At 50.2% G+C, this 26,021-nt stretch overlaps 1 protein-coding gene across 2 annotated transcripts in view; it reads left to right on the forward strand.

The window, feature by feature from the left end:
* LOC105478953 (elastin microfibril interfacer 2) overlaps positions 1-26,021 on the forward strand; it is a 63,249-nt gene extending 37,228 nt beyond the window's left edge. For both annotated transcript variants that reach the window (XM_024791957.2, XM_011736705.3), the window contains exons 4-8: positions 637-2,562; positions 16,783-17,184; positions 19,056-19,088; positions 19,792-19,920; positions 23,129-26,021. In XM_024791957.2, the coding sequence (XP_024647725.2) occupies positions 637-2,562; positions 16,783-17,184; positions 19,056-19,088; positions 19,792-19,920; positions 23,129-23,466 (2,828 nt within the window). In that variant the 3' untranslated portion in view covers positions 23,467-26,021. The remainder of the gene's footprint in view (positions 1-636; positions 2,563-16,782; positions 17,185-19,055; positions 19,089-19,791; positions 19,921-23,128) is intronic.

Here is a 26,021-nt window from a genome sequence, read left to right on the forward strand (position 1 = left end):
TCTCCCAAACTGCAAGCAGGGCTAAACAATGTCTATGAGACTCTTCGAGCACAGAGATGTTAATAAAATTAAAAGAGAAAACATTCAGGCACTGCTTTGAGGGTGAGGGTAGCATCAGATGATATGATATCATATGATATCACCATGCAGCAGCTAATGAATGGGTGGATCTTGCTAAAGTGACTTCTTGTGGTTTTACTGTATATAGTCAACTCTTGGGGTGTGGCTGCAGTTCACTAATATGGGAATGAAGTGTTCATATGATAAAGCAGATAATGAATATTTCTCCTCAGGGTGAAAGAGACCATTGGTTATCTAATTGGTGCCATGTACATATTATTTTAACAGCTCTAGGAGGGATTGTACCCCTTCTTTATAGATGAGAGGATTATAGTTCACAGAAGTTAGTTAACTTGCTCAAGGACAAACAGTAAATAGCAGAGCCAGAATGCAAGTAGAGGTCTATTTGACTCCAAAGCCCTCTTTTCTACTGTACCACAGTAATTACCTACAATTGTGTAGTGACCTATAAGTGAAGGTATACGTGTATTTTGTAGGTACCTTGTTTATTGTCTTGGCAGAATCTGGCTAAAGGTAGAAAGTGTTCATTCATGTCCAACTTTATCTTTGTAACAGATAATGAACCCAGCCAAGTCTCAGAGCCCAAGAAGACTTTGTCCCCAACTGGTACAGCACAACCAAGCCGGGCGTTAGATCCAAAAGAGGGGCCCCAGGAACTTCAGGAAAAGAAGATACAGGTGCTAGAGGAGAAGGTTCTCCGACTCACAAGGACAGTTCTTGACCTCCAGTCTTCCCTTGCTGGAGTGAGTGAAAATCTCAAACATGCCACTCAGGATGATGCCAGTAAAACACGGGCACCAGGGCTCAGCAGCCAGCACCCCAAGCCTGACCCCACCATTAGTGGAGACACAGAAACGACCCGGAGTCCTGGCGTCTTCAACACTAAGGAATCTGGCGTGAAGGACATCAAGTCTGAATTGGCTGAAGTCAAAGATACTCTGAAGAACAAAAGTGACAAGCTGGAAGAGCTGGATGGAAAAGTGAAGGGCTACGAAGGGCAGCTCAGACAGCTCCAGGAAGCAGCCCAGGGCCCGACGGTGACCATGACAACCAACGAGCTCTACCAAGCCTATGTGGACAGTAAGATCGACGCCCTGAGAGAGGAGCTCATGGAGGGCATGGACAGAAAGCTGGCTGACCTGAAAAACTCGTGTGAGTACAAGCTCACTGGCCTCCAACAGCAGTGTGACGACTATGGGAGCAGCTACCTGGGAGTGATAGAGCTCATAGGGGAGAAGGAAACAAGCCTGAGAAAAGAAATAAATGACCTCCGAGCCCGGCTACAGAAGCCTTCAGCCCAGGCAAACTGCTGTGACAGTGAAAAGAATGGTGACATTGGTCAACAGATCAAGACGTTGGACCAGAAGATTGAGAGAGTTGCTGAAGCCACCAGAATGCTGAATGGAAGACTGGACAATGAGTTTGACCGCCTTATAATTCCAGAGCCAGATGTGGATTTTGATGCAAAATGGAACGAACTTGATGCAAGGATCAACGTGACGGAGAAGAACGCTGAAGAACATTGCTTTTACATTGAGGAAACCCTTCGGGGGACCATTAATGGAGAGGTGGGTGATTTGAAGCAGCTTGTTGATCAGAAAATACAGTCTCTGGAAGACCGTCTGGGGGGTGTTCTCCTACACATGGCCAACAACACTGGTGCAGAGCTCAGGCCCCCAGGGGCAGCAGCCCTGCCAGGAGTGTCAGGGCCAGGAGATGAGCGGGTCATGATGGAATTAAACCACCTGAAGGACAAAGTTCAATTTGTTGAAGACATTTGCCTGCAGAACGTCCAGGGAAAGCCTCATGGGATGGAAGGTGCCTTGCCAAACAGGGAAGATCGCGCAGTGCGCGACAACCTGCACCTTTTGAAATCTCTCAACGACACCATGCACAGGAAGTTTCGAGAGACCGAACGAACCATCCAGAAACTTCAACAGGATTTTAGTTTTCTTTATTCTCAATTAAACCACACAGAAAATAATGTGGCTCATCTTCAGAAGGAAATGAGCAATTGTAGAGCAGGTGAAAATGCTGGCGTGGGTGGGTTCACTAAGGGGGGTGAGCAAGAAAGGACAGTGGACACCCTGCCGTCCCCCCAGCATCCCATGACTCATTGCTGCAGTCAGCTGGAGGAGAGGTGGCAGAGGTTGCAGAGCCAGCTCCTCTCGGAACTGGACACTTGTGAGGAAAGCATGCAGGGGGTCCAGAGGGAAGTCTCCATGGTGGAGGGCAGGGTGTCTCACGTGGAGAAAACTTGCAGCAAGCTGGACTCTATCTCAGGAAATCTTCAGAGGATCAAGGAGGCGCTCAACAAGCATGTCAGCAGCCTGTGGAACTGCGTCAGGCAGATGAACGGAACACTCAGGTCGCATTCCAGAGACATTTCTGGCCTGAAGAATTCAGTCCAGCAATTCTACAGCCACGTCTTCCAGATTTCTACTGATTTGCAAGATCTGGTCAGATTTCAGCCATCAGCAAGTAAGTTGAATCTTACAATTCTATTTCTTGTATTTCTTCACAGCACGCAACAACAGTTTTTAAATAATTTTTTGTTCATTTTTGATTTTGTTGAAACTTCATCAGGTAAAAATGTGACAGTATTATGCTAGATTTTGGACAGTTCACGGAATGAACTAAATGCCACCAGTCCTACCCAAATGTGGTTCCTAGATTGGTGCCTGAATTATTTGGTGCTGGGTAGCAATGAGATAAATAGATATTCTCAATGTTAGTATTTAGGAACTTCTAAAATAATTTGACAGGCCGGTCGCAGTGGCTCAGGCCTGTAATCCCAGCACTCTGGGAGGCAAAGGAGGGTGGATCACCTGAGTTCGGGCATTTGAGATCAACCTGGCCAAAATGGTGAAAACCTATCTCTACTAAAAATGCAAAAATTAGCTGGGTGTGGTGGCGGGCGCCTGTAGTCCCAGCTAGTAGGGAGCTGAGGTGGGAGAATTGCTTGAACCTGGGAGGCAGAGGTTAAGGTGAGCCGAGATTGCATCACTGCACTCCAGCCTGGGCAACAGAGTGAGGTACCATCTCAAATAAATAAACAAACTAACAACATTGCAGTGTTTAAGCACATGATCTATGTATTTTACAAAAATATCAATTCACAACACATTGAAAATAAAAAAGGAAAATGGTTCTTCCCACAGACGGATGGCAAAACATTATCTATAGAATCAGGTTGGTGAGCTCAGAGTTGGGGTCAGATTTTTGGCATAACAGCTTGGGGCAGTGGATGTTGTCCTCTCTTCTACCTAGGGAGTCTCCTAGGTACCTCTCTTCAAGCATCACTTTTTATCTGTGTCATTATCATCTTCAGGGCTTAGCTGATGGCAGATAGGATGCTGTCGTATTTGTTTCCAGACACGACCGTGGATGAGAGCAGTTTAGGGGCAGGAACTATCTAAAGCTCCATAGTGCCTGGATCCAGGAAGCTCAGCAGTAGTGCTGAGAGCAATGCTAGCTACACCTTAGGCACTCAACAAATGTGTGTTGAATGAATGAATGAATGAATGAATAATATATGCAATAAGATTTTTTGCTACCTGGGGGTGCTAAACGCAGCCTCCTTGAAGGACAGAACTTCTCTTGTACCTGGGTTTATACTCTGAGACAGCCTCAGACATGAGCCAGACCTCTCTAGTTGGAGTCCGGGTGTGAAAGGAAGGAAGAGGGAGCTCGCGTTTTTGAGGTACGGCTCCGGCTTAGTCCCTTCAGGGGGACTGAATTCCATCACGGCCTCACAGAAAGGCTGTTTTCCAACAGTGAAAATGTGCTCGAAGTCATGTGGCTGTTCAGTGGGGGAGCCAGGATGGGAACCAGGCCAGGCTACATCTAAGAATTATTTCCTTCCAGTCTGGCCATGATGACTGTGTGTCTCCCAGAGCTGAGTGCAGACTTACTTGGTCCACGGGGACTTGTTGAGGGGCCTGCTTTGTGCTAGAAGGAGCCTATTTCCTGACCTCCCCGTCCCTGTTCTCTTTTCTCCCTTCCTTGCCTTTGGGACTTTTACCTCCCTGACCTGGTTCTGCTCCGGGTGACACAGGCCCTTGCACAAGGAACTGAGATTTTACGGCCTCTGTGAGCCTTGGGATTTTATGATCAAGTCCCAGATGTGACATAAAACCCAAGGCAGGGTAGGCTAGAACATGGGAAGCAGGCAAGCTCTGGCTTGGCCAGGGAGAGCCAGGGCCAGGTCCTGGCAGCTCAGGAGGGTGGAGAGGGTCCGAGGTAGGTAGGAAAATGCCCTGGATGTCCCCAGAGCACTGTGCTTATCTTGCAGATGAGGAGTCACCTAGGTCCAGGAGGACTAGGAATCTGGCCCCCACCCCAGTGTCCAGCCTGCTGCACCTCACTATTTATAACCCAGCCCTTCCCCCACTCCAGGGCCACACAGCTCCTCTATCTCTGGAATGTTGAGTAGAGGTCACAAGACCATGTATGTGTTCATAGAATGATTGTCCCTTGTGGTGACAACGCTGTCTGGTCTGTGTCTTACGATAACAGATTGAATCAGATATTTCCAGTTGATTTGGAACTCTCTGGTGGCGTGGGAAGCTGTGTTAACATTTTCACATTTGTCTGTTGCAGTAGGAGTTGGGGGTGAATCCTTTTAAAAGAGAATGTGGCTTACAAAACATGATCCCTTTGGACTGAACTCATTGTGGTGAGTGTAGACTGCATGGAGTTTTGAGAAGTTCATTGATTGGAAAAGAGCCAGAAATAAACAAGCAGAGCCTCCTCTGCCCTTGTCTAGCATCCAGGTCTAGGAGACCTGGAACCTGAGTATCAGAGGGACCTGGGAGAATCTGGAGCTAAGGTCACCATGAAAGTGACATGTCAATCAGTTAAAAGTCAACAGAATGTTTATTGAGTGCCTACCATATGCAAGGCTCTTGGGGGACCTGGAGATAAGTAGGTATAATCCTTAGTCTAAAGCATTTGCAATCACAGTGGGAAAGAGACTCAGGTCTGCAGAGTGAATGAGATCATAGCGGTTGATCCCTTTAGTTCATAAGGTCTTATTGAGCCCCTATTATGTGGTAGGTAATGGCTGTGTGGGGGAGTATGTGGATAAAAGACAGTCTGATGGGGAAACAAGCAGACAGATGGTCACAGGAATGGGGTGTGCATGAGACACCTTGGGTGTTCCGAGAAGCACCCACAGTGGAAGTCAGGGAGGGATTCTCAGGAGAGAGCCCTTAGCTGAGCCCTCAGTGTAGGTATTTACACAGCAGAGTACAGAGGCTGATGAGGTGAGGAATGAGGTGACATGAGAGAAGCTGCCAGGAGGAGGTGTTACTGGATCTGATTGAGGGATGGGTGGGATTCAGAAAGCAGGAGGGGAGGACATTGTGGATTAGCTATTTATTGCTTTATAACAACCCATTCCAAATCTTGCTGGCTTAAAACAACAAAGATGTATTAGTTTCCATTATTCTGTAGGTCAGGAACCCCGGCAGGGCTTGGCTCAGCGGTTCTTCTGCTCTATGTGACATCAATTTGAGTCGCCCACTCAGCTGCATTTGGCTTGCGGTTGACTGGAAGGTCTGTGAAGACTCGGTCATATGTCTGGTGCCTCGGTGCTCCTCCACCTGGCCCCTCTCTCTCCATGTGGCCAGCCGGGGCTTCCTCACAGCATGGCGGTCTCAAGTAGTCAGACTATGGTGACTGTCAAGGGAAGTGGAAGCTGCTGGGCCTCCCACAGGCTAGCCCAGAGCTGGAGCGGTATCACTGCTGCCACATTCTATTGTTAAAGCAGGTCTGCTCTTGAAGGGTGATGTGGCTGGTATGTTTGGGGAAGGAAGGGAGATTAATGGTGGTCATGATATCTACCACAGTGAGCACAGGTCCAGAGGTGAAGATGTATGACAGTTTTGGACCAGTAAGCAGATCGCCAGACCAGGAACACACACTGTGGTGTTTCTACTTAGCCTGTTGCCCTCTTCACAGATCCTGTTTCCTTTGGAAGCATCACTGAGGTGAGGCTGAATTATCCAAGAAGCAGCCAATAGGGGAGAAGAAGGGTCTTCAACTGATGCTTAAATAGATCCAAGTCTCTTTCGTGTCCTTCTGTTAAGGGCAGGTGTTCTTTCTTGGGCTTAAAAGGGATTCCTGAAATTATATGCACACACACATATATATATAGATAGCATATATATAGCATATATATTGCATATAATATATAACATATATTATATATATATATAAAAACTTTTTTTTGAGATGGAGTCTCCCTCTGTTGCTGGGGCTGGAGTGCAGTGGTGTGATCTTGGCTCACTGCAATGTTCACCTCCCGGGTTCAAGCGATTCTCCTGCTTTAGCCTCCCAAGTAGCTGGGATTACAGGTGTCTGCCACCACATCCAGCTAATTTTTGTATTTTTAGTAGAGACAAGGTTTCACTATGTTGGTCAGGCTGGTCTCGAACTCCCGACCTCAGGTGATCCACCCACCTCAGCCTCCCAAAGCGCTGGAATTACAAACATAAGCCATTGTGCGCAGCCAGATATATATATTTGAGGCAGGATCTTGCTCTGTCACCCAGGCTAGAGTACAGTGGTGCAATCACAGCTCACTGCAGCCTCAGCCTTTCTAGGTTCAGGTGATCCTCCCACCTCAGCCACCCAGGTAGCTAGTACTACTGGCACGTGCCATCATGCCCAGCTAATGTTTTTTTTTGTTTTTGTTTTTGAGATGGGTTTTCCCATGTTGCCCAGGCTCGTCTCATAACCCTTGGACTCAAGTGATTCACCTGCCTCAGCCTGGGATTCAGGCATGTGCTGTAATTACATGTGCTGGGAATTACAGGCCATGAACCAGTGCGCCCGGACAATTTTTTTGGAGCAGGGGGTTGGGGGACAAAAGGTCCACACGTCTGGGCACAGTGGCTCACGCCTGTAATCCCAGCACTTTGTGAGGCTCAGACGGGTGTATTGCTTGAGCCCAAGAGTTCGAGACCAGCCTGGGCAACACAGGGAGTCCCTGTCTCTACAAAAAATACAAAAAAAAAAATATACTTTTGAGAAAACGGTCCAGGCAGAGGGAACAGCATTCTCAAGGGCTATGAGGAAGCTCTTTTGAAAAGCCCAGAATACTGGTATGGCCAAGTGTATAAGCAAAGCAAAAGGTCATGGGCAATGAGGTCAAAGCGACGGCAGGAATGAGATCACGTGGGCTTTCGAGGCTGTGATAAAGGAGCTGGATGTTAAGTGCCATGAGAAACTATTGAAGGATTTGGGGAGTGATTACTTCCATTGAAATCTCAGCTCATCTATGCTTATAAACAGTGGATGATTAACTAGTGTCCTGGACTTGGTAATCACTCGGGAAATATTACCTATTACTTAAACCTTGCATCCCCTAGAATGGATGTTTAATCTATTCATGACTGAACTTTTCTCCCTTTCTCTACCTATAAACCCCCAGGCCTCCAGCCTTAGAAGAGTGAGAGAGGGCCTGTAAACACAGCAGACACAGGGTGAGGGGCCTTGGTGGCTCCGGGGATGCTGTAGATGGCCACGGGGTTTTTTTTTTTTTTTTTTCTTGCTTTCCCTTTCTTTTTCTTCTTTTTAAAATTAGGGTTCAAATAGACAGTATAAAAAGCTTTAGAAATGGCTGGGCCAGTGGCTCATGCCTGTAATCCCAGCACTTTGGGAGGCCAAGGCAGGAAGGTCACTTGAGCACAGGAGTTCAAGACCAGCCTGGGCAACACAGTGAGATCCTGTCTGTAGAAATTACAAATTAGCTGGGTGTGGTGGTGTGCACCTGTGGTTCCACCTACTCAAGAGGCTGAGGCAGGAGGATCCCTTGAGCCCAGGAGTCTGAGGCTGCAATGAGCTATGATCACACCACTGCACTCTAGCCTGAGCAGTACAGCATAATCTTGTCTCTTAAAAATAAAAAAAAGCGTGGAGATCTCCCTTTTCAGCATTCACAGCTTCATGTATCTCATGGATCAATAGTTTTGTTGAGCAGAATCTCATCACTTATGAACAAATTAGGTTCTTAATGGAAAAGGAGGCTCGAGGCCCTTTACTCCCTATACGGTGTGGTCACGGATTTGAGCCCTCCTTCCCAGATGGACTCACTCCCATTTTCACAGGTGCGGGGAGCATCGAGCCTTCAGCCTGTCGCAGCAGGCACCCTCTTTAGTTCCTTTTCCCCAAGTTGTCCAGCGTTACCCCTACTCGAGTCTGAGTGACCCATGAGTGATTCACAGGGAGACAGCAGAGGCTGTCTCCATGCCTGGGACCCAGGATGCCCCAGCCTGCAGCCCAGTGGCAGCAGCATGTGGAGAATGGCGCAGCCCGCCCTCCCCAGCTGGTTTTAGCTTCCCCTGGCCCCACGCAGAGGCTGAGCCTCAGCTGGACCCCGCCCTCCCACTGTTCCTCTCCCAGTAGGGGAAGGAAGGGGTGCTGGTGGCGAGCAGGAAGGGTAGGCAGAGGGATAGAGCTGTGTGCAGGGGACTTCTCTTTCCAGATGTCACGCTTCCAAGAAGAGCCGGCCGGCGTAGATGTCGGCACACTAGACATAACGGCATCACTTCCTCCTTCTGTTCTCCCACCCCTTTCTGCTCATGTCTCTGAGTATTTTTCATCATAGCATTTCTTTTAGGAGTGCTGCAGGTTTCAGCCTACTATTTTTATGGAGTTATTTAAGTTATAAGAATAAAAAAGCACAGCCTTCTCAAATAACTAGTTAACCAGAAAGCCTGGCCAGGGCACTGCCTGATGCCAACATTCTGACCCCTTTCTTTGCCCCAACTCGAGATCAGCTGAGTTTGGGGAGAGTTTAGGCCCAAGGCAGCATGATGGACTTAGGGTTTTATAAACATATAAAGGCTCAATAAATTGCTTATATTCAGGCCATAGGGAACTCCTGACAACTCGCCCCCTTTATCCTGTGGGCACCAGGTTTCTACAATGCTCTTCGGTTTGTATAAACCGCAGCTGCTTTTCTGCATCTTAGCCTTGAACTTAGAGCTGCAGTGTTCTGAGAACAGAGCTTTCCCAGAGCTGCGTGCATAAATGCCTCTGGGATCTTAAAAAAAACAAAAACAAAAAACAAAAAAACAACAACAAAAAAGGAACTCCTGGGCTTACTCAGGAGATTGCTGTTCAGCAGGGATGAGGTGAGGCCCAGGAATTTGTAATTAAATTTGTGACTAAAAAAACTGCTGGCTCTAGTCCTGGAAATTGAAGGCAGGCTACCCCAGAGGCAGTGGGATCTGCCCATCTCAGGTAAGCTGCGCCCAAAAACAAAGAGGAGGTAGCAGGGAGGGAGGACACAGAATGAACCACTGACTTTGACACTGAACCAGGAGAAGTCAGTTTTGTGTGAGCCCACTTACAGACTTGATTCTGTTCCAGTTTTTGAGGTCTCTCCTGGTAGCTTATTTGTGTAGCTTTATAGTGAGTCTTAAAATCAAGCAGTGTAGACCCTCCTATGCACTCCCATGTAAATTTTAGAATCAGCTTGTGAATTTCTTTCTCGCTATTTTTTTTTTCCAGATGGAGTCTTGCTCTGTTGCCCTGGCTGGCGTGCAGTGGCACAATCTCGGCTCACTGCAACCTCTGCCTCCTGGGTTCAAGCAATTCTCCTGCCTCAACCTCCAGCTGGGATTAAAGGCGCCTGCCACCATACCCCACTAATTTTGTATTTTTAGTAGAGACAGGGTTTCACCATGTTGACTAGGCTGGTTTCAAACTCCTGACCTCAGGTGATCCACCCACCTCAGCTTCCCAAAGTGCTGGCATTGCAGAAATGAGCCACCGCGCCTGGCCTAGCTTGTGAATTTCTAAAACAAATTTAAAAATTCCAAGTGCTGCTGATGCTCAGCTGGGTGAGTGCCTTCTCTGTTGGGGTTCCGTGATAGCAAATTACTTTCCAGCTCAAATGTATTGCCACGGATTCTAGCATACATGACTAAAGCTGTATTTATATTTCAACATTCACTAGTTTGTACTTTGCAGAAATTTAGACCCATATTCTGTATTTAGCCCTGTCCTACTGGTTTCACATTGTTAGGTCTGGATTCTTACCATTTTGGTGTCAATATGGTACCTTCTGCAGTGCAACCAACAGTGCTCCCTCTTACAAGCTCAAGGGTGGTTTTTTTTTTTTTTTTTTTTTTTTTCATTCAAACCAAATTCAAAAACAGCATTTATTTATTTATTTATTTACTTATTTATTTTTGAGATAGGGTCTTGCTCTGTTGCCCAGGCTGGAGTACAGTGGTGTGATTATAGCCTTGAACTCCTGGGCTCATGCTATCCTCCTGCATCAGTCTTCTGAATAGCCAGAACTGCAGGCACAAATTACCATGCCCAGATAATTTTTAAAGTTTTTTTTTTTATCAAGACAGAGTCTGGCTATGTTGAAAGTGCTGGTCTTGAACTCCTGGCCTCAAGCGATCCTCCCACTGCAGCCTCCTAAAGTACTGGGATTGCAGGCATGAGCCACAGTGCCCAGCTCAAAAGCAGCATTGAGATGGCTATTGACTTGGAGTAGAACTATTCCAGGGAATGCAAGTTTGCCTTCTCAGCTCCAGGGATCCTTTTGCATGCCTACTTGTCAGCCAGCTTGGTGGCCTGCCCTCCTGTTCTTCAGGGAAGACCAACAACTGTTGCTTCGAAAAAGCCCGTTTGTCTAAGCTCACCCCGCACCCATTCAGCACCACAAGCCACAGTTTCTCTGAATTTTCTGATGAGTCCAGCATTTCTCATGCTTCAGTCCGTGATGGTATGGGGGTTATTTCCCAGGAACTAGAGCTTTGCCACTCAGCGGAGCAGTCAACTGTGAAAGCATCTTCCGTCCATCCAGTTAGCTTTCTGTATGTCAGCACTTTGATGCTTTTTTTTTTTTTTTTTTTTTTTTAAAGTCTGAAGTCTCGATCAGCATCTTTAAAACACTTCTCCAGTTTCAGCATTTGGTCAGCAGGTATACCTTTTGGATGGCAGGGAGATCAGATTTCACCTTCACTGGACTTCTGATGAATTACACTTAACATTTGCACAGGGTTTTACAAATAGTGGGGCATTAGCGGGGCATACCCGCATCCATTGCTTCATCTGATTGGCATCAATTTCTGCCTGGATGACAGGAGGGCACTGCAGGTTGAGCCCGTTGCATGGACAAGGTTTCAGTGGCTTCCCCACAGCCAAGTCTCAGCCACAGGCTCTAACAGCTAAGGCCAGGCTTTCTCCAACAGCCTCTGCTCTGTGACAAGACACCCCTTAGTTGCCAAGAACTTTCCCCAGGTCTCCTCCTGCAGCCCAGCTGCTCAGGGCTCTTGCAGAAAGCAGGGCTTCCTGGAGACAGGAGGCAACCCCTGACTCCTTAATGAGCGAGGGTGTTAGTTCAGGGGGAAGACACTTGTTTTTTGGCACATCAGCCCATGAATTATTGGGGATTTTCTTAGGAAAGTCTTTGTTTTAGTAAAAGTTGAAATTGATGTTTGGTTTTGAAATTGACTTTCAATAGGAGCTTTCGAGGAGAGGGAATGGCCTTCAATCCCTACATGTCAGGTTCACCCATGGTGAGGCTGTGACCCTACCCGACCCGTGCGGGGCATCAGGCAGGCCTCGTGTGGTGTGGCTGCTATGTCCCTATCATTCCTCAGGAGTTAAAACACATGAGGAGCAACCCTTGGCTCTTATGAAGAATTCATTTCAAATGGTCCGTTCTTGAATTAGAAACACATGTTCAGTTCAGAAAGCAGTCGGCTGCTGGAGAGGTCTCTTTCCAGAATGAGCAGAGTGCTCTCCAGCCTTTGTTAAGACTTGGTCATAAATGTGTGCGTTCGGTACCCCACGTGATGCTGTGGACTGAGCCGGAGCTGGGAGAGGCCAGGGCGGGGGGCACCCATCCGAATGAGACGTCGCTTTTTCATGCCTGTCTCTGCTGTGATGTGGCGGGCTGCTTTGGAGCCTTCAGCTGTCCACGGCACTCATGCACAGACTCCCCAAGGAGACCCACTGAGGATATTTGGCTCAAGCAGTATCTAGTTCATTCTTTTTCCTCTGCCTTCCACTAGTGCAACAAATCTGGGTGTTGAGGGAGTAATGGATATGTTAAAATTGATTATAGTAAAAGACAGAATGATCACTGTCCTATATGTATCAGAACTGCCTTGTTAGGACCCCAGAATGGCAATTATTTTTGGCAAAATTAGGGTTCCCAAATGGCTGGCATCTAATGGCTGGCAGGAATTAGGGTGCATAGCCCACAGTGCCTGTCATAGATAGGTTCAGCCTTCTTTTATTCACTCAATACTTAAATTGTTCAGTGCCAGTTACCAGGCCTTGTGCAAGGCCCTGGGGATGGCAGAGAATTAAGATGCTCAAGTACTCATCAGTCAGCCAGAGAGGAAAGGTCTGAACCACAGAAAGAGCCCCCAGAGGTCCATGTTGCTTCCTGGTGCAGAGGCAGGACTGTTCAAGCCTGCTGGACCAATCCAAGAAGGCTTCATGGAAGAGGTGGTTTTGAACTGGGACTTCAGGAGTGGGTGCCGTTGTGAGGGTGCTTCCAGTGAGGGTGCTGGAAGAGGCCATTTCAGGGGTGCACATGGCAAAGGCACGAAGCCAGGGAAGTCACATGAGAGCTGGGTACCAGTGAGCATACTGATGGCAGCCAAAGGAGGCGGGGGCTCAGAATGTCAGGCCGAGGACAGTCAGTCTGATTTTTACGAGAAGTGGAGAACAATGGAAGATTTTTGAGCAGAAAATAATATGATGAGAATGCTTTCTAAAGAGCATTCTGGAAAAGGTGTGAATGAAGGATCCAAGCGATATTTCAAAATTAGAATCAGCTGGGCCTAGCAACAAATTTGTGTGTGAAAGACTGGGAGGCGGTGACCAAAGGAGAAGGAAGAGTAAAATAGGACTCCGTGTGCCTGGATGAGGGAGAACAAGGGTGGATTTCAGAGGCAAAGGGTGATTTGAAGGGTTGGTGGGGACAGGGAAGAAAATAAGGGCCAGTTTGGGTGGCCTGTGCTTTGCCATTTTAAGATGCTTTGCTGACTGTAACTTATCGATGGTTGAAGGACAGAGGAAAATTGTTTCCCCCTGAGTTTTGAATGGAGAGACATATGCTTGGGCTGAAAGGAAGAAACTAGTGGGGGAGGAAGGAAAGAGAGGTTGAGAAGAGAGAGGAGTGATGTCAGATGGAGCCGATCCAAGAAGAGCAGGGAAGGGTTGGTGGGGCTCAGGCAGAGGCGTGTGCCCTGGAGGCAGGCCAGCTTCTGAGCCGGGGAGACAGTGTCCAGAGAGGAGGAGGAAAGAAAAGGAAGATGAGGAGTTGACTCAAGTGTGCTTGGATTAGAGGGGAAAGGTCAGAAACAGGCCCTCAGTGTCTTCTACAATTATATTTTATAAAAATAAGTAAAATAACACTGAGAAGCTCATAATGAAAACCAGCTCTCCTGCCCCCTTCCCCATCCTTCTTCCCACGCCCCAGAGGCAGCCACATGTAACTCTTCCAGCTGTTTCTTTTCTTTGGTACTTACCTCTGTATTTCTAAATTGATTTATCAGCTTTAGACATTGTGTATTGACTCCCCTTCCTCCCAATTCCCAACAGAGTTATCCTACAGTCAATATGCAATGTCTACGCTATGCTGAGCTCAATAGCTCTCTAAGATTGTGTTACTTTCCTTTTTACTTTTCTCCTACGTGTTGCTTATACCCTATGTGTCTATTTTGGAGTCTTCCTACCCTTCAACAGCCTCTTAATACAATTTTCTATATCATAAAAAGTATCAGATCATTTGTCAGTTCCATTTTTAAAAAAATTGACCTCCTTCCTGGAATTCTTGTTCTTTCTGATCTAACCCGGACTGGTTATTCTCTAGACTTTTGCAATAAGGCTTTCAATCTGAGCCTGCCTTCACTACTATCCTAGAAATGTCTTTAACCTCTCTCCGCTTTCTTTACTCTCTGTTGCTTTTTCATTTTACTCCCTTGTTTCAGCAGTGCACATTTCCCAATACCTTTTTAAGAAAGGGTGCTTGAGAGATAGCATTTTAAAATTTTTAAAGTATTGCCTGTCTAAAAATATCTTTATTCTTCTCTTGAAATTGATGGGTATTTTTGCTGGGTATAGAATTCAAGGTTGACCATTATATTCTATCAATATTTGACATTGTTCCCTTCTCTTCTAGTTTCCAATACTGTTGAGAAGCCTGGTGATGCCTTCCTGATTTGCAATTTTTATATTTTTTTCCCTTGAAGTTTGTAATATCTCCTTTTTATCTTCACTGTTCTGAATGTGGCTTGGTTTATTCCTTTTATTCAATAATTGTGCTGGGGTCTTTCATTTCCTTCAGTTCTGGGAAGTTGTGTATTTATTTGATAATTCTCTCCTTACCACTCCATTACTCCTACATACCAGTTTTTCTGATCTCTCTTTTTCTGGAAGGACTTCCTAGGTTGACCCTTTAATTTTCTTATGATTTCCTTCCTATTGTTCATCATTTTGTCATCATCTTCTATCTTCTGAAAGATTTCCTTGATTTTTGTCTACCAGCCCCTTTCATTGAAATCTGATTTTGGCAAGTGCCTTTTTAATCAGCAAGGGCTCACCCTTATTCTCTGACTATCCCTTTTGTATGGCAAACAATTCTTGCATCTTGGATGCAGTGTCCTCTGCTTCTCTGAGGGTGGTATGTGTTTATTTTCTTGCACTGTGTCTGTCTCTTTAGAGTTCCTTTTCATTAGTTGGTGTGGCTTGCTTTGGTCCCTGTCGTTCACACTGGCGGCTTTCCTCCTATGTCAGGTGATTTTGACTTTGGTTCACATTTAATGGGGAGACACTAGATAGAGTTTCATGACTGTGGGCATCATTATAGGGTCAATTTGAAGAATCCTTCTATCTCCAGCTAGAGGTATAAGCAAGTGGCTGGGAGCTTAACAGAGGATGGGGACTGTGAGCCTCCTTATTTAGGGAGCAGACTTTCACTTCGTGTTTTTAGACTGGTGTCTTACTCCTGTCTTCCACTGTAGTTGGTATCTCCATGGTTTTCAATCCCCCTGCCTCAGTTTCTCTGTCTAACCCAGCCTTTTTCAACCAGGGTTCCAAAGAGATGTAAACCCTGATGCCATTCTATTGTACGGAATAAACTAACTTCTCTATATCTAGAATGGAATTAGCTCTGTATCATCCTGAGGGAAAATAGAGAAAGTAATCACTCAAATTGTTTTCTCTTGGGCTTCTCTTCTGGAACATTGGTTAGGAAAGGCTGTTGGAGAAACCACCTCTCTCAGGGTGTTCTGGCAAACCTGCCTTTGTGGGTGGGTGGGGGGGCATGTATTTGATCTGCCATATTTATCTTAGTTTTATTTTTAAAATTTTTAGTTATGTGTACAGAGTAGATGTATATATGTATGGGGTATATGAGGTATTTTGATACAGGTATGCAGTGTGTAATAATCAGGGTAATGGGGTATCTATTACCCAAGCATTTACCATTTCTTTACAAACATTCCAATTCTACTCTTTTATTTAAAAATGTGCAAAAGATAATTGCTGACTGCAGTCACCCTGTTGTGCTATCAAATACTAGATCTTATTAATTCTGTCTAACTATATTTGAACCCATTAACCACCTCCACTGCCCTTCTCCCCAGCTTAGTGAGGCTGGAGTGCAGTGGTGCTATCTCGGCTCACTGCAACCTCCACCTCTTGGGTTCAAGTGATTCTCCTGCCTCAGCCTCCGGAGTAGCTGGGATTGCAGGTGTGCTCCACTACACCACGTTAATTTTTTTTTTTTTTTTTGGTATATTTGGCAGAGATGAGGTTTCGCCATCTTGGTCAGGCTGGTCTCGAATTTGGGGGCTCAAGTGATTCCCCCCGCCTCGGCCTCCCAAAGTGCTGGGATTACAGGCTGAGCCACTGCGCCTGGCCCGCTTAGTGAGTTTTAAAACAAAACTGGACAGCAGGTCAAGATGCAGTCACTGATTTTTGTTGGGTCCTAATCGCTGGGCTTTGGAGCTCTGGGCATTGTGGGCACCAGACTGATGGGGGCGGGGGAATGGCGTTGCTTTGCCAGCGGTTCCTCAGCCAGACCCGGGTATTTTTAGGCGTCCTGTGGACGGTCGGGAGGGGCTTCCTGGAGGGCTAGTTCCAGGAACGAATTCAAAGGAGGAAAGGGCGGCAGCTTCCGGCTGCTTCCCAAGAGGACTGGGAAATGCGAATCGGGAGGTTCCTCCGTTGTAAGTCCCTTCGGCTGGCGACGTGGGCGCTGTGGCTGTGGCCCCCGTGGAGCCTGAGCCCTCTGCAGCCGGCGGGAGAGGCCGGGGACCCTGGGGGGAGCGTGGTTCAGACACTGAGGGGGCCGGTGGCATCAGGTCCCTTTCAGCCCTTTGCGATGCACCCATGGTGTCCGCGCGCTGTGAAACCGGGAATTGTTGGGTGCGGGAGCCAAACCGGTTTGGAGAGTGCAGCCGTCTACGCAGGAGAGGCTGGAAACCCCCCAGCCCTGGGCAGGGGTCCCTGGCGGCTCCCGGGTGACCCACGGCGCCCTCGAAGATGCAGGCGGACGCCCGCGTGTCCTGCTAGCGTGATGTCGCGGGGGTGGCCACGGAGTCCTCATGGGGACCCCACTCGCCGGGGCTCATGGAGGGGACCCCGACGGGGCGTTCAGGGCTGAGGTTTCCTAATCCCGTGTGTTTTTTTCTTTTCCCCGACGCCCAGCGGAGGAGCCCTCGGAGGCACCCTCGCCCCCGCCACCCGCAGAGACCCCCAAGGAGCCGCCGCAGCCCGAGCCCACCCCGCCAAGGCCCAGCGGCCCCGCAACCCCGGAGGACCCTGCGCGACGGCCGCCCGCGGGCCAGCGGCCCGTCCTGCCCCAGCGGCCCGTCCTGCCCCAGCGGCCCCTGCAGCCGCGGCCCCCCGAGGAGAGGCCGCCCCTGCCCGCCTGGCCCGGCCGGACCGCGCGGCCCCAGCTGCCGGGCTCCACCGGGGTCATCATGGAGACGGGCCAGGCCGGGCCTCCCGCAGGCGCGGGCGTGTCGGGGTGGGGCCTGCCGCGGGGTGTGGACGGCCACACCGGGAGCGGGACCGTCCCCAGCGCGGAAGGCTTTGCGGGCGCACCAGGTGAGGCCCAGGGCTGCGCGGGGAGGAGCATGGGGAGAAGTGCGGGGCTCGTCCAGACCTTCCACCTGAGCCTCGGGGTCTGCTGAGGGGCTTGGCGGGCCGGGGTCCAGCCTTCAGGGGACAAGTTCAGAAGTGCAGCTTTGGAGGGATGCCGAGGCCTGAGGGATCACTCATGCCAATCCAGCACGCGGAGGCTGGGGCGCCTCAGGGACAGTGCAGTCGTCCATACTTAGAATGGCCCGGCCGGCTGGAGTACCAGTGCCACATGGCAGCTCACTGATTCCCAGCAGGAAGGATCTTGGAAGCCACAAGGGTTTTGGGAGCTTGGGTAGTAGCAAAGCAGGTGGCACAGCAGCCTGGCTAGGCAGGAGGGCTGTCAACCACAGGCTTTGGGACTCGGGGCAGCTTCCTGAGCTCTCTGAGCTTCCTTCAACCACAAAATGAGGAGAGTGCAGGACCTCAGAGGGTTACTGTGAGGATGGAGAAAGCCCAGTTCAGTGCCCCACTGGGAAGTGCTCCCCATGAGTTGTGAATGTCCACACCATTACTGTGATGGTGACAGTGGGGGTGGTGTCACAGTACAGACAGGAGCAGAAGGAAGTGAGCATTTGTGGGATTCCCACCACGAGCCAGGGACTGAACCGCAACCGGATCTCCTGCACCCCTCCCAGCTGCACCATGAAGCCAGTGTTGTTTTACAGATGAGGAAACTGAGATTTGTGGCTATAACAGATAAACAGATGACCCTGAATGCGGCAGATCATGTCACCTGCCATAGATACATGCATAGAACAATGCAAACCAGTCCCCTCTGAGTCTGACCAGGCCTGACCATCAGGGACATGCAGATACTGGCAGGGCTGGGGTCGTTCCCCATCAGTGATAGCCTGGTGCACCCATGGCCCCTGATGCCCATGGCTGTCTGGAAGGCCGGGTCACTGCTGAGAAGACAAGAAGACATTTTCTCTCACCAGCTCTCTTTTTTCTATTCCTTCTAAGACACCTGAGCTGCAGGGATCACAGCTCTTAGGCAGATGTCCTGTGTTTTCCAAGATAACACTTATCTTCTGTTAGTTCCATGTATCATGGATGCTTAGGCTCTCCTGGGCTATTCGTTCACTCATTCATCCATCCATGCACCCTTGCATGCATGCAGCACTCACCCATACATCTATCTGTGCATCCCTTCCATCCATCCACCCATCCACCCACCCACATATCTATCCATGTATCCACCCATCAACACATCCATCCACCAATCTATGCATCTATCCATCCACCCACATATGCATCCTCATATGCAGAGGCTGGGGCACCCCAGGGACCCACGCACCCATGTATCCATGTACATATCTATCCACCCACCCATGCATGTGCGCATCCCTCCACGCATCAAGCTGTGCACTCTTCCCTGCATGTATCCACTCATCTATTTGTCCCTGCACTTATGCACCCACCCATCCATGCCTCCATTTGATAAGGACTGTGTTCAGTCTAGCTGAAGCCAAAGCTCTTGAACAGATAACATTGCTAGAGGGCAAATGTTAGCTGGCTTGTGTGACTCTCTCAGTCGCAGAGAAGTCTTCAAGGCTGCAGCACCCATCTCTTTCTTTCCTGCAGCCAGCTTGCCCTCAGTGCCCTCTTCCCTGCCAGGGATAAATGGGCTAGCGAGGAAGCAGGGACAGGCTGGCACAAATGTACCCCTGCTTCTAGGAGGGCAGTGACAGTGGGTGCCCTTGTTCTATGTCTCTTTAATAGTGAAGACTCGATTTGAACTTGTGACGGAGGAGCAAGGAGAAAAAAAGGGGCTCAGAACAAGGAGCTGGTGCTTAGGATCTTGTTTGACATGCCATTTCCTTTTTGTTTTTCAGGATACCCAAGGTCACCTCCTGTAGCTTCCCCAGGTACGTCTGCTGAGAGACCAGGGGCAGGAGGAGCGGTCTCCTTGGTGGCCTCTGCCCCTCCTCTGCATTTCCTGCCTCCTCCCTCCAAGCTATTAGCACAGATCAAGCCTGGGCCCAGCCCTTCCCCACCCACCAGCACTGGGACAGCCCTCAGCTGACTACAGTGGACTAAATTCCCCAAGGTTTGCTCCCAAAAGAGGGCCAGAGTCAGGCCCAAGACGAGGAATCTTCCTTCCTCCATCATCCCAGCTCATTGAGTTTCCCAAGGGGATCACTGGGTGGGCCTCTGCCCTTGTGTGGTCCTGATGAGCTTCCTGGGGCTCCAGGTTTTATTGATTTATTAGGAAGCAGCTCCCTAGATGATGATGCACCCACTGCCTGGCCTGGCCTCCTAACACGTGCGCTCACGAGTGTGCGTGCACACACACTCACACACACTCACACACACACCCATCTCATATGCTTACATGCCCAGCCTCACACACACCCTCCTAACAAGAGCCTGTCCAGTTTCTCAGATTCCTCAGCTGTCCTGCCTGCTGATCTCAGACAGGGAACCCTCTGGCTCTCGGGCGTGAGGAGTTTGCTTCACCACTTTGGGTGAAATAAAATGGGCCTGACACGTAGGCTTCAGTTTTCCAGGCCCTCCCGCTAGAGGACAGAAGCATCCAGGTCAATCCATTCCATCCTTTCTCTGCTCCAGGAGCTCCGGTGCCTTCTCTGGTGTCTTTTTCTGCGGGCCTCACCCAGAAGCCTTTCCCCAGCGATGGGGGCGTTGTCCTCTTTAACAAAGTGCTGGTGAACGACGGGGACGTTTACAACCCCAGCACGGGTGAGTGAGTGAAGGGAACTGGTACTGTGTCCTCCTCCTACTCCAGTGCAGGTGGGACCCACCATGGCTGGCTGGTTTCCAGGGTCCCGTGGGCTCAGGGAGCAGATGCCTGAGTGGGCCTGCACTCCTCTGCCCCACTCTGGGCTTTCACGTAGTACGTTTCCCGGCTCGAGGGCTGCAGGCTGCATGGGTGTGTAACATTTTCTAGTGGTGAGGTCAACACGCCAGTCCTCAGTGTTCACCACTGGGGTTGCTATTCATTTTTTATGGCAGTTACGAGGGCTCTGCCAGCATAGCCCACCATGCCCTGGCCACCTCTGATAGCCACCGTTGCGCCCGTCTCTCTCGGGCTCCGACAGTCGTCCTGACACCCTGGGCCGACAAGCAGGAGGCTCCCTCAGGGTCTCCTGGTTTATGAACAGAGCCAAAGAAGGACTGCGCTCCCCAGAGGGCTGCATGCTCCGCCACACGGTCCCTTCAGCTGGGAGCCTGAGTCTACCTGCGGCGCCTGGCGGGTCCCCCTGCCCCAGGTTGTTTCTGGGGGTCCCAAGGATCATGGGTGTGGAGTTTACCTCTGAGTTCTGTGTCCATCAGTGTCCACCTGGGCTGGGCTGCTCTGCCCAGACCGAGGGCAGCTTCAAGGAAAGCAGAGCCCAAGGGTGCCTGGGCCCATCAGGACAGAAGCCCAGGCAGGTGTGGGGAGGTCCCCCTGGCCCGGGGTCTTTCCTGACCTCTCTCTGCTCTCAGCAGTCGCTGTTCTGCTTCCGTACTGTGAACAGGGCCTCCTGGAGCGGGGCGGGGCGGGGTGGGACAGTGGATTTCAGGGAGGCCTTGACACTCATAAGCCACTGGGAGGGAGGGAGACTTGGTTTCCTTCTTGGTAGTTTTTAGCCACCCCCAGCCTCACATTTGCCCTGTCTGGTCACTGTCTGGCTAAATCCCATCTGTCCTTAGGCAGTGGCTCTTAACTGTTAGGTTAGCAAGCCTAAGTTACCTGCAGAACTCAAGAGAAATGAATGATGAGTGCCCCGGGCTGATGAGGCTGAAGCTCGGCATGTAAGGCAGGTCAGGGCGAGAGGAACGCTGCTGACTTTCCCCCGCCGTGTAGCTTCCTCCGGGCCCCGCAGGCCTCCAGGCCTCTGCTCAGAGTGGCAGTGGCCTTTGGGATCAGTACGTCCGTGAAGGGGAATCCATATGGGTCTCAGTGCTTGCCGCCTCAGAAGAAAGAATCTGACCAAGGGGCATGAGGCAGAGTGAGACAGGCAAGTTTTAGAGCAGGAAAGTACACTCGTAAGATGGCCGGGTGGGTGACGAGAGATTCAAGTGCGGTCTGACCAGTGACTTGGGGTCTTATACATTGGCATGCTTCTGGGGGGCTGCGTCCCTTTCCTGATTCTTTCCTTGGGGAGCCGTCCACATGCACAGTGGCCTGCCAGCGCCTGAGAGGGGGCGTGTGCGGTGTTTCCTGGAGTTGTGTGTGTGCCCACGTGACATGTTCTTCCCATACCAGTCAAGTGCTCCCAGGAGGTCACACAGCAGTTAAACACCATTTAAACGTCATTTTTGCCTCTTAATGCGCATGCATGAGCTTCATCGCCCAACTCGAGAGATCTTATAGGGAAGCCGCTGATTACCAGCTTCAGGTTTTGTCTTGCGACTGCCTTTGTGGTGCTGGCTGCGACCAGTCATTAATTTAGAGAGACAGTTAACAATTGCGGGACCATCATCTGATGGTTGCCTGACATTCCTAGTTGGGGTAGGGGCTCTCCTGCCCTGCTTCCATCTGCCTGACTGTAACAAGGTCACCCTCCCCGGGTCACTCTGCACTGCCTTGGCCATAGGGATGGCTCATCTGCTTGGACAGGTCGGGTGGTGCTTGCAGGCAGGGACCGTGACCTACAGTCTCGCATTCCCAGAGCTCCCTCTTGTCTTGCATGGAGCACGTGCGGAAAGGAAATTCTGGGTGAACTGAGGCTTCACCACAGGCGACTCTGAACAAAGGTGAAGGCCACACCTAAAATGCCAGGGCTGGCGCTGGCCTCAGGGCCAGGTGCCTTAGGAAGCCTCTGAAAAGCCCTGTTACTTGCTGTTCAAAGTTGGGAAAGGGACTGGGTAGCCGGGCCTCTTCTGTCCTCCAGAGCAGACTGAAGGCCTGGGTCCCTGAGAACCACTTTTTTTTTGTTTGTTTGTTTGAGGCAGAGTCTTGCTTTGTCGCCCAGGCTGGAGTGCAGTGGTGCCATCTCGGCTCACCGCAACCTCCGCCACGTGGATTCAAGGGATTCTCATGCCTCAGCCTCCCGAGTAGCTGGGACTACAGGTGCACACCACCATGCCCATCTAAATATTTTTTGTATTTTTAGTAGAGATGGGGTTACCCATATTGGCCAGGCTGGTCTCAAACTCCTGACCTCAGGTGATCTGCCCACCTTGGCCTCCCAAAGTGCTGGGATTACAGGCGTGAGCCACCACGAATGCACACTACTACTCTTTTTAGCTCCTGGGCCCTCTGTTTTATGTCCACTCTTGGCTTGTGGTCAGTGGCAAGGTCTGGTGTCCACTGCGGAGCCTGTGAGTGATGGCCATTCCTGCCAGCATTTGGTGTTGGCACTGACTCTCCTAGCTGTGGGGTCACCTACAGCTGCTTCTGCTTAGCAAATAGTGACATGTACAGATCTTTCCACCTTCCTCACCTTCGGCCACCACTTCCTTTCCCACCCCAGGCCCAGAATGTGTGGGTCATGGGCTAAGTATCAGTGCTCACTTCTGGCCATTGCCCAGTGCGGGGAGAATGGGCCTCTTATAGGAAGACCCTGGCACGGCCCTGGGGTTACATGGTGCTGTGTCTGCCTCTCACTGGGTTGATGGCAAGCTTCGTTTTCATTGGCCCTGCCTCATGGATATTCTGCCCAGCAGCCAAGCTCTGAGGCTGACTTTAGCCCTTAGGTGCTTCTAATAAGGGAGAAATGCTCCAAGAGGCATTCTTAGGTCCGTGGCAAAAAGTGGTATGGGCTAAGGTGGCCTCTGCAGCACTGGTAAGCTGTAGGGGATGAGCATAAAAAGCAGCTGAGGTGGGCAGCCGGCTGCCGTGGGAAGACAGAGATGGCTCATCTCCCAGGCCCAGGTTAATCACTGGGGGGCCACTTACTGCCATGGCAACGGCTGTGACAACAGCAGGTTGTCACAGCAGGGTTTGCCTTTCTCCCCGCAGGCGTCTTCACGGCTCCTTACGATGGGCGCTACCTGATCACAGCCACCCTCACCCCCGAGAGAGACGCCTATGTGGAAGCAGTGCTATCGGTCTCCAACGCCAGCGTGGCCCAGCTGCATACCGCTGGGTACAGGAGAGAGTTCCTGGAGTACCACCGCCCCCCAGGGGCTTTGCACACCTGCGGGGGCCCGGGGGCATTCCACCTCATCGTGCACTTGAAGGCGGGAGATGCAGTCAACGTCGTGGTGACTGGGGGCAAGTTGGCTCACACAGACTTTGACGAAATGTACTCCACATTTAGTGGGGTTTTCTTATATCCTTTCCTTTCCCACCTCTAAGGTGGCTGGGGAGAGGTCAGGGGAAAGATAGTTGTAAAAACTCTAAAGCTTTAATATATTCGGTTTTGTATGTAATGGAAGCACGGGGCTAGAGTTTTCCGCCTGTGTCCCACCACCTGTCCCTAACATAAAGGCCTTCCCTCGCCGTTGAGGCCACCATGCCTTACTGCATCCAGCCAGGCTGCGAAGCGTGAGGCACATGGTGAATGTGGCCACTGACTTTTCTGTCACTAACTGGACAACTGGAAGACTTGGAAAGGCCTTCACCTGTATCTACACTCTGGCAAGCTCAGACCCAGGGCCCTGGACTGGGTCTGAGCTTGCCACAGAGGCTCCGTCTGACTGTGGGCTGGGAGGAGGGAGGCAGGGGAGAGCTGGTCACTGTGGCCAGCTGTCTGTCTGTACACTGCACGCAGAAGTTGAAACACTGAAGTGCCAAAGTGGCCCGTGCCGCCGCACAGACCCTGACTTTAGTTTGGGCTGTTCCACGCTTGGTTCACCATTGCTGCCTGGGACTTACCTGCTCACTCGGGCCTTGGCTCAGCTGCAAATGGGGATACGTTAGAAACTGTTCCCAAAGCTTGTCGGGCTCCTTAAATGACATGTACAATTTAAGTGCAAAGACAGGGAGTGTCAATAAAGAGGTAAAGCCATTTCCAGTTACTTTTGTTAAGTGTGGTGCCTTCCGGATCAGGAATTGTTGCTAAAAAGCAAACTGTAGAAATTTGTTTCAAAAAGGGCTACAGAAAGTAATCCTGAATAACATTAATCTCAGCTACAAAACTGTTACCCCTTCGCATTCAAGCTGTACACTTGGGTTTTGTTTCTGGCTTGTGAAGACGGACCAGATGTGCACAGAGGTCAAGGCCCCATGTGATCTGCAGCTGGAGCGGCTCCTCTGGGGATGCTGCACTCAGACCCCACAGCAGCTGCCCAGGCTAACGGAATCCCTGCTGCTTCACTGCACCACTCTCCAGCAGCCACAGCTCGCCCAGCGCTCGGGTTTCTAAGCAGCAGGAGGCTCAACCTAACGCTGGCCACACGCTGACAGCTGAGCCCATCTGAGAACACGGCATCGTCACACAGCGAGACGCCTCCACTGAGGGGAGGCCCAGGAGTATTGATCTGTCACCAGTGGCCACAGAGACCTCTCAGCACCCTCAGTTCAAGGTAGTCTCTGTGGATCAGGTTGGTAAAACCTACTGGTTAATCAAGTCCCCTGGGGAAAGGTTTGGACAGTAGAAACAAGAGCTGCAGTTTCCTTGGCCCAGAAGATGATCTTACGCTGTAAAAAATGCTTTAAGAACTGTTTGCAAATGAATTTACAGAGTGGCCACTGGACACTTCAGAGTTCCTATTTATTTATTCCCCCAGCCACAGCTAGGTAAGATATGAGCAAGAACTAAAGATTTGCCATTTTACTATTTAAAATTTGGATCTCTTTGTCCAGGAGCGGGAGGCAGAATGGCATCTCACCCCGTTACCACAGCTGGGGAACTGGCTCAAGGGAGCTGTCAGAGTATCCTTGGCTGTCCTAGGAATGACTCATGGAAGAAGCCCCAGTGTAGCAGTGTCTTCAGGACAACCCAGCCGCCACGAGCCATCGCCCTCTCCCCTCACGCTCCTTTTGAAAAGACTGCACTCAGCGCCCAAGGGGACGTGCTCAAGAGCTGCAGGGGCAGGGCCCAGGCAGAAGGTGGGTGGTGACTACCTGCTGCTTTCCCTACTCCGCAGAAGGGTCTGGAACATCGGGTAAAACCCAGTCCTCCTGTCAGTGCGTCTCTACTCACCAACAAAGGTGAATCTCAGTTCTGTGTATTCAAGACGGGCAAAACTGAATACGCCTCATCTCGGCTGGAGCCTGCCTCTACTTTGAGATAAAGCAGAATGACAGCTGGATCCTGGCCCCCTTAGGAGACGTCTTTAGAAAGGGAAAGGCTGTCTTTCTGTACAGGCAGCAGAACAAGGTCAGCTGAGCTTAAGGCTGTGGGGTTCGGAGCAGCCCTTCAAGTCATCACCCCTGAAGTAGCATGCCTGGGAGTCAGAGGCATACCAAACCCTGAGACATAATCGGGAACAAGTTCACTACTTTTTTTTTTTCTTTTGAGATGGGGTCTCACTCTGTTGCCCAGGCTGGAGTGCAGTGGTGTGATCTCGGCTCAGTGCAACCTCTGCCTCCTGGGTTCAAGCAATTCTTCTACCTCAGCCTCCCGAGTAGTTGGGACTACAGGTGCATGCCGCTACGCTCGGTTAATTTTGTGTATTTTAGCAGAGACGGGTTTCACCGTGTTGCCCAGGCTGGTTGCGAGCTCCTGAGCTCAGGCAATCTGTCCACTTCGGCCTCCCAAAAGTGCTGGGATTACAGGTGTGAGCCACCACGCCCAGCCAAGTTCACAACTTCTGATATCAAGTTGTTGCTGAGAAAAGGTCAGGACACTTCTTAAGTAGAGGACTGTGACATCCCCTCCTCACCTCCAGGTAACACTGACAAATGGCCTCATTTACATGATTAAAAACAAAATGGTATCGTCAATAAATGGAAACCTTAAACTGCA

Source organism: Macaca nemestrina, chromosome 19 (assembly GCF_043159975.1).
Source record: "Macaca nemestrina isolate mMacNem1 chromosome 19, mMacNem.hap1, whole genome shotgun sequence".
NCBI lineage: Eukaryota > Metazoa > Chordata > Mammalia > Primates > Cercopithecidae > Macaca > Macaca nemestrina.